Genomic DNA, 8,524 nt, shown 5'->3' with positions numbered 1-8,524 from the left:
GTGGTTGCGGTGGTATGGTGGTGGCGGCAGCGGTGGTATGGTGGTGGTGGTGGCGGCGACGGTGGTTGCGGTGGTATGGTGGTGGTGGCAGCGGCGGCGGCGGTGGTGGTGGTAGTGGTGGTGGTGGCAGCGACGGTGGTATGGTGGTGGTGACGACGGCGGCAGTGGTGGTAGTAGTGGTGGTGTGGTGGCAATGGTATGGTGGTGGTGGTGGTGGCAGCGATGGTGGTTGTGATGGTATGGTGGTGCTGGGGCGGCGGTGGTGTGATGCTGGTGGTGTGGTGGTGGTGGTGGTTGCGGTGATATGGTGGTGGTGGCGGCAACGGTGATATGGTGGCGGCGACGGTGGTTGCGGTGGTATGGTGGTGGTGGCGACGGCGGTGGTGGTGGCGGTGACGGTGGTATGGTGGTGGTGGTAGCGGCAGCGGTGGTGGTAGTGGTGGTGGTGGTATGGTGGTGGCGGTGGCGGCGACGATGGTTGTGGTGGTGGTAGCAGCGGTGGTGGTGGTAGTATGGTGTTGATGTTGTTGGTGGTGGTTGTGGTTGCGGTGGTATGGTGTTGGTGGTGGTGGTGTGGTGGCGTGATGGTGGTGGTGTGGTGGCGGTGGTGGCGACGGCGGCAGTAGTGGTGGTGGTATGGTGTTGATGATGTTGGTGGTGGTATGATGTTGGTGTAAAAGTTGGAAAATGACTTCCCAAAAAAAAAAAGGGGAAGTCATTTTCCTCCAAAACAAGCCTATTTTTCAAAGTCAACGGAAAATGATTTCGCACATCCAAACAGTGAAAACTTAGAAAATGATTTCCAGAACTCATTTTCCAGGTTTCCAAACACACCCTTAAAAGAAAATTGTTTACTTAATATATATATATATATATATATATATATATATATATATATATATATATATATATATATAATTTGAAGAGTAAAAGAATTTAGAAATGAAAACTAGAAAATTACTCCGTAAAATAAACAAACCCATATTGGAAAAAAGCAAGAAACCGGATCTACCAATTTTTCAAGTGTTTAAATCCTCCATTTTATTGGTTAAAAATTATCACCTTTATTAATTTATCACATACTAAGATGTCGAATAACCATTTTTTATCTAATAAATTTTAGCATGTAATCAATATATTAAATACACTGTTAAATTTGAGTATTCTGTAAGGCAACCAAATTCCTGTTGAAGGGAGAGAATAGTAATTTTTTCAAAGGGCATGAATGCTTAATTATAATAATTCAATTGGCACTAAAATGGCAAAACACAACTCAACAGAACATTGCCAATATAACAGATGAATTGGCAGTCATAACAAGCCGGTTTTAGAAAGAAGGCGCAATGCTTGAGTAGAATTATTCAAAACAGCAGATGATCTGGAAACTTGCATCTTCCGTTTCTTCAAGAAATCGAGTGAGTTCTCTAAGCACTGGGGAGGTGGTATCTCATTCAGAATAACCGCTTCTAGCCTGCCATACCACAACATTGCACGACCACATATTTCAGCACGCCATACGTGTCTTGAAAAATATAGGTTAAAGGTAAGCATTTTCAAAGCGAGATTGCAGTAGAGGAAAAGGAAGAAAACTCACCCGGATTTCTTCGGCCTTTTCTTTTTGGAGCTCGCACTTTTCTTAGGTTCCTCATCCTCTGAGTCCGATGAGAAAACTTTCCTGCAGGAGAAATGAATCTTTCCTCCTTACCAACTACTAAGAAGTGAGAAAGAGTTTCTAATGCACATCTAACAGAGCAAATTTACTCACTTCTCACGAGCCGCCAGCAGTTGTACAATGTTATCTGGCAACATTCCTCTAGTATCCTTGGACTCCCGAGGCTGTTCGGATTCTGTTGCATCTTCTATGCTTTCATCATCAAGTGTGGGCCGTGGAGTTAACTTCTCAGCCCATTTTCTGCGCCGCTCTCTTGCTTCGCGAACAATTCTGCCACATTGTGATTGATTATTTCATCATTCAAACTAAAGATGATTAATTCTACTATAAAACTGTCACTGAAGGAACCATAAATGTAACACTGGCAACAACAGTTTCTCTATCTGACAAAATAGTTGATTTGAGACAGGAAACTTGGCTAAACCCTATTCATATGCTCCTGCAAATAAGTATCTTGCTGGCATCTATTAGAATCCATGAAAGGAACACAATCAGAGCCCATGGGGATGCAGAAAACAGGTGCTCAAAAGAGGATTGTTTCTTCTCAACACTGTGAGAACTGAAAACTTAGATTTCTGGCAACTGATTTCAACAGCTAAAAGTCATGCAAAACTTATACTAATTCACACCCACCTCACCTAGCCTCAAAAAGACAAATTCTTTGAATACCCAAAACTTGCTCCTTACACAATTAACCTCTATACTAAAAGAAAAGTCTATTACGTAGATAAATTAACACATTTTTTTTTGTTTGATAATACAATTGACATTAAAATCTCCCATCCGGAGCAATAAGAAACATAACAAAGAACAACAAATTATCCAAGAAACTGTTAACTGACAACGTTGGTTGAAATATATAAACAAAATCAAATGGGGATTTAGATTTGCAGAAGTAGAAAAGCAAAGGATTTTGCACCCAAAAAAAATAATAAAATAAAATAACTAGGAAGATAATGGAGCATAATACCTGGCCTTGTTCTCTCTTTCAACTTTTCTTATCTCCTCGTCCTGCTCGATGCCCTGTAAAGAAGTGAACTCCTCGGGGGCATCAGACTCACTATCGTCTCCTCGCCCCGACATTGAGATTTCTATTGTTGCTGTCCCTCTAACTCGAGGAGGATAAAGGTTGATGATGTTAGGGTTTTTGCCTGCAAATTTACCCGAAGAAAGATATATTTATTTAAATATAAAATTAAAAATGAGGCCCAATCACAAAATAAAAATCGTGGGGCGGCCCAAATTAAAGAAAGCCCATCATAATTTTATGGACCAGGGTCCACATAGATTTGTGGTCATAAATCATAAATAAAAATATACGGAGTATATTTTAAATATATTAAAAATATGTTATTTGTATACGTAAAGTACATTATTTGAGTATTAAAAATATATTATTATTAAATAATATACTTTTAATATATTAAAAATATATCTTGTATTCATAGTTCACAGAAAAATTTGCCAAACGAAGCTGAGAAGCAGTTTAGAAGAAAGCCAAAAGTGCATGACTTGAGTTGCCCAATCCAAACTTAAAATTTGACTCAGCTCGATCGGTGAATTAAATGCATGACTTTTCACATTAGAAATATCGTGCAAAACAAACACGACTTATAAATGAAATTCCTAAATTTCTGATACGAACATCATATTTTATCTACTCAATCATCTATCCTGAGGACCAAATAGCATTAGACATCTTTAAACCCTAAGCTACAAGCAAGTTCGGTAAATTACGGTTAGCCTAATCCCTATCGAAATCCACTAATTCATGGAATACCGACCAAGATTCACGGAATCATGGTGGGTTGCTTTCTTGCGAGATTCGATCTTGTTTTGTCAAACCAATCCGTTGGCTCCATATAACTATTTTTATGGAAAAAACTATTTGTTGCACATGGCATATTATGCCTGCTAATCATTATTAGTTATAAAACATTAAATTTGTGTATTTTATGATAATTATATAAATTCAACTAAAAATTGATCTTTTAAGTTTGTTATTAGGTATAGTTGTTAAAATGTTTGAACATTAATCGATAATCAATTTTTTTTTTTTCAAAATTTAAAACGGTTAATCATACTCACCGCCTTCCAAAAAAATAAAATAAATAAACTCACATAATTTGATTACTAACAAACATATTGGGTGAAATACAACCAAGCCTATAACATTAGTATAAAAGAAAAAAAAAAGTTGGGCATTAGCCTATTGATGGTCTCTCAAAAATTTGTAAACTTAAACAAAATGATAATGCTACACGAAAATGCACTCTTTTTTACTCGGTAAAAAATCACGAGAAAGTAAACTAGCTAGCTCTCCAGATTTTTTATTTTATTATTTTTTTTTAAAAAAAAATGTTGTGATTATCCGGTCAATTGTCAGGCTAACTAGGTTACAGGTTTACATCAGATTTATTATATTTATAATTGGAATAAGTAACCCTTTCTCCGGTGGGATCAGAGTTGTATGGAAAATTTGTAATGTGCATTTATTGAAATATTTTAACTTTCCCTTTTAGGTGCATCATCCATCTATAATATCTCCATTAATGGCGCCTTCCCAAGTCAAAGTTTTACTTTTTTTACGTGACCATTCATTTGCTTTTCTGGGTTTCTGCTAACATCCGTCACTCCCGTGCAGGATTCAGATGATTCCTTCATCTGAATCATGGGTTTCCGCCGCTTAATCCTCGGAGTTGTGTTCTGTAATATGGTCTTATCAGCTGGGGCGAATAGTTTGATGAAATGCGATCGCTTCTGCAAATCTGCAGGTTATCATGAAGAAGTCCCTTATCCGTTCGGATTCTCTGAAGGCTGTGGGATACGGTTGAATTGCAGAGACCATGGAGATATCAGAATCGGGGATTTTCCGGTGATGAATTTGACGTCGAAGACTATACTGGTTAGCGTTCCGGGGAACTGCAGCCGCTCGGTTGAGAATCTCCGGGGACTCAACGGCAGGAACTTCGCCGTCGCTTGGTGGAACGTTATTCTGTTGTCGAACTGTGTGAAGCCGCTCACCGACTGCGCGCCGCCGGCGAGCCTGGTTAACACGCGGTTCGTTAAGGGGGATTGTGATCTGAAGAGTGAGAGGGTGAGCTGTTACTCGGAGTCGCGTGGAGATGACGACTTTTTGGATTTGGAGCGGCTGAAGAGGAGGAATTGTAGCGTCGCGCTGTCGTCCCTGGCCGTGGATTTCGGTACGGGCAAGATTCCGGGTTTGTCGCTGAGATTTCATACGGCGGAGCTGGTGTGGTGGTTAGAAGGGAAATGCCGCTGCCATGTCAACGCCGGATGTGTGTCCGTTCGGCTTCCCGACGGGAGATACGGATTCCGGTGCAAATGTAATGACGGATTCGTCGGAGATGGCTTCGCTGATGGTGATGGTTGCAGGAGAGGTGAATAATTTTTATTTTTATTTTCATTTCTAGTTTCTCACCACAATGAGGTAATCCAGTCTAGGTTGCTCATAGAGTCATAGCTGAAGATCAAACTAAGAAGGAGACACTTCTAGTTTCTCCCAAGTTTTTGTTGCCCAACGTATCCCTCCAGCCGATAGCCAGAAGATTAATCCCCCTTCACATGGGTGGGGTGTTCGAACCCCCAACCTCTTGCTTAAGGGATGAGGTGCTGAACCACCACGCCAACCATGTTGGTTACACAAATGCCTCTGAAATTTCAAGTTCTTGAGCATCTTCATCTTGTTAAGTGTTAACTTATAGCTGACATTTTGTATTTTAACTTTTAACTGTTTACCTTTGTTGATAGCCACATCGCCAGGTCCTAATTGCAATTTTAAAAACTTCATGCAAGGCAAATGCGGTGAAAAAAGGGTCATAATTCTCATAGGAGGTAATTCTCATTTCTGAACTTTATTAACCACTTTGGTACCTGGCTGTAATTGCAATCTTCTGCTGCGACTAACAGGGCTTGCAGCTGGGGCTTGCGGGGTGGTGGTTCTCTTGAATCTTCTCTGCTGCTGCATTCGAAGGCGATCTGCATTTCTGAAGAAACGATACGCTGCAATGCGCTTCCTTTCAGAAGCTGCAGGCGGGTCTGGCGTTCCTTGCATTCCCTACAAAGAAATCGAGAGAGCTACAGATGGGTTTTCTGAGAAAAAGATGCTCGGATCAGGGGCTTATGGCACAGTATATGCAGCAAAGCTCCGCAGCTTTGGTCGAGTTGCTATTAAGAAACTAAAGTGTCATGGGCCGAATGGTGTGGAACATGTCATGAATGAAATCAAGCTTATTTCTTCTGTACGCCATCCAAATTTAGTCCAGCTTATAGGCTGCTGCGTCGAGAATGATGAGCAAATCCTTGTTTATGAATTCATGCCCAATGGAACTCTATTTCAGCATCTACATAGAGTACAGGGCTCAGGACTTTCGTGGGAAATGCGTCTCAACATTGCCACAGAAACTGCTCGTGCAATCGCTCACCTTCACTCTGCAATGAGTCCTCCAATATATCACCGAGATATTAAGTCCAGTAACATACTTCTAGATCTCAACTGCAACTCGAAGGTAGCAGACTTTGGCCTCTCGAGATTTGGTAGGGCGGATGAATCCCACATCTCCACAGTGCCACGAGGTACTCCGGGCTACCTGGATCCTCACTACCACCAGAACTACCATCTTACCGATAAGAGCGATGTGTACAGCTTTGGCGTAGTTCTTGTGGAAATCATAACAGCAAAGAAGGTGGTTGATTTCTCTCGACCTCCCAGTGAGATCAATTTATCAGCAGTTGCTGTCGACAGGATAGCAAAAGGACTTCTCTATGAGATAATAGATCCATTCCTCGAGCCACACAGGGACGCCTGGACATTGTCATCAATCCACAGAGTAGCGGAGCTGGCTTTCACATGCCTTGCTTTCGACAAGGACATGAGACCTTCAATGATAGAAGTGGCGGAGGAGTTAGAACAGAACAGGCAGAGTGGTCAGCCACCAGCCGACGGAATTTTAAGCAAGGTATCCTCGAGATCATCCTCCCGTTCATCTTGGGCTTGTGGCAGTGAGAAATCAACACGCGCTTTGTCTAATAGAGTGCTGGGAAGTAGGAGGCTGATTCTTTCACAGAGAGTAGGTAGTGCCCTGTCTACTATGGAGGTAATAGATGATGCATCTCCAGTTTCAGTCCATGATCCATGGTTGAGAGAAGAAAGTTCTCAATCAGCAGTTACTCTTTTAGATCATCTAGCTAGATCAACCTAAAACTAGAGTTTAGGTAGCAGATACTGTAAACTTTCAAATTCTCATTTCAAATCCAAATGGCCTCTGGATTGATCAGATGATTCTTTCAATTGGTTAGAGTCATTTAGCAATGCAGTAACTTCTATTCTTCTAACAACCTGATTTAGCCTATTCCAAAATATGAGTGTTAATTTATATAATTATATATCACTATTCAGGAATCAATGACTATAAGCAAGTAGCAATTTCATTGGCAAATCAGCAATTTCAGTGTTGATAACATATATGATTAAAGAGAAATATAAGGAATTTTTCAAGATTTTTGAGCTTCAGGCCCTAAAATACCGTTAACGATTGAAGTGGCGATTAGAATTCCGAGAAATTCTGCTGCGGCAACCGCGCCAGCTTGTGCTAATGCTCCGAAGCTCACCGTCGTCTCAATCTCTTTCTCTGCAGCTTCGATTCCCTTCTCCGCCGTCGATAATCCTGTCTCCGCAGCCTCAATCCCCTTTTCTGCTGCTACTATTCCCTTGTCCGCCGCCTCGAATCCTTCCTTCACTAGCAACTCCGCTTCCTCCTCCACCTTCTTCAGCTTCTTCCTAAGTCCAAACAGCCCGATATCTTCCGCTCTCGACGGCATTTCCATTCCCTTCAGCGCCGTCGTCGCCGTGAGCAGCACTATCCACTGCCTCCGCCCGGTGACAGCCGCCGGCGAAGCTTTAGTGCTGTGCGGCTTGCCGGAAGTAGCATCGGCGGCGATACGCATGCAGCGAACTGGAAATGTCGGCGCGAGAATTGAGCTTGCGGAAGCCATGGCAACTGCCAGTCTCTATGCAATCAAACTGATCCTCTCAAACTTCGCGACAGCTAACTGAATTTGTGGTCTCGCATTTTTCGGTTTTTTTCCTTAGAGAAATTATATAAAGATATGAAAAAATAAAAATAACGTCCCCCTAATGGTTTCATATTTACACTTTAGGATATTAAAATTTAGGAAAAATAGTACTACACACCATCAAATCTTATACGAAAAAAATAATTAAGTTCCTTACTTTTAAAAGTTATAATTAAACACATCAATTTTATTAATTTGATATAATTAAATCAAATAGTGTGTTACCTAAAGATAATGGTAAAAATGTTGACTTAACAATATTTATTTAAATAAATTAATAAACAATTTGTTTAAACTTTATTTATTTATTTATTTCAAAGTCATACATTAGCAAGTTTTGTTGATTTTAACTCTAGGTTTATTGGCAATTTGATATCATTGTACTCCGTAATAATTTAACAAGTTATCAGTTTAATTGCATCAAGTCAACGAATTGATTTGTTTGATTGTAACTTTTTAAATTTTCTGATTTTTTTTTGAAGGTATGAAACTTGATATTCTATTTGACCATTTTCGCTAAATTTTACTATAATATTACCAATTTTGACAAATATAAAAATAATAACCATACGTGTCAATTTTTAAAAACTCTTATAAATATAATCATTTACAGCTAAAATGTAAATTATATTTTGTTTACCATTAATTGCACTAAGAAATGTCAAACGTGAATACATATATGATTGAAGCAACAATCAAATCTCTATTTGAATAAAAAGTACAATTTGAACTTAAAGAATATATCATTGATGGCGG

At 40.1% G+C, this 8,524-nt stretch overlaps 3 protein-coding genes across 3 annotated transcripts; 1 reads left to right on the top strand and 2 right to left on the bottom strand.

Annotated features, from left to right (window-relative positions):
• Positions 1-1,168: 1,168 nt before the first annotated feature.
• LOC109188803 lies at positions 1,169-2,837 on the bottom strand. The gene is made up of 4 exons (XM_019339431.1): positions 2,643-2,837; positions 1,766-1,942; positions 1,595-1,675; positions 1,169-1,471 (listed from the first exon to the last, which is right to left on the bottom strand). The coding sequence occupies exons 1-4, from the start codon at positions 2,753-2,755 to the stop codon at positions 1,312-1,314; spliced, it is 531 nt and encodes a 176-aa protein (XP_019194976.1). The 5' UTR covers positions 2,756-2,837; the 3' UTR covers positions 1,169-1,311.
• A 1,313-nt stretch (positions 2,838-4,150) lies between these two features.
• LOC109189254 (wall-associated receptor kinase-like 14) lies at positions 4,151-6,983 on the top strand. The gene is made up of 3 exons (XM_019340066.1): positions 4,151-5,073; positions 5,456-5,527; positions 5,603-6,983. The coding sequence occupies exons 1-3, from the start codon at positions 4,344-4,346 to the stop codon at positions 6,892-6,894; spliced, it is 2,094 nt and encodes a 697-aa protein (XP_019195611.1). The 5' UTR covers positions 4,151-4,343; the 3' UTR covers positions 6,895-6,983.
• Positions 6,984-7,102: 119 nt separating this feature from the next.
• Positions 7,103-7,782, bottom strand: LOC109189255. The gene has a single exon (XM_019340067.1). The coding sequence runs from the start codon at positions 7,685-7,687 to the stop codon at positions 7,187-7,189; it is 501 nt and encodes a 166-aa protein (XP_019195612.1). The 5' UTR covers positions 7,688-7,782; the 3' UTR covers positions 7,103-7,186.
• Positions 7,783-8,524: the final 742 nt, after the last annotated feature.

Source organism: Ipomoea nil, unplaced genomic scaffold (genome assembly GCF_001879475.1).
Source record: "Ipomoea nil cultivar Tokyo-kokei standard unplaced genomic scaffold, Asagao_1.1 scaffold1509, whole genome shotgun sequence".
Taxonomy (NCBI): Eukaryota; Viridiplantae; Streptophyta; class Magnoliopsida; order Solanales; family Convolvulaceae; genus Ipomoea; species Ipomoea nil.
This window is presented reverse-complemented; position numbering and strand designations above follow the sequence as displayed.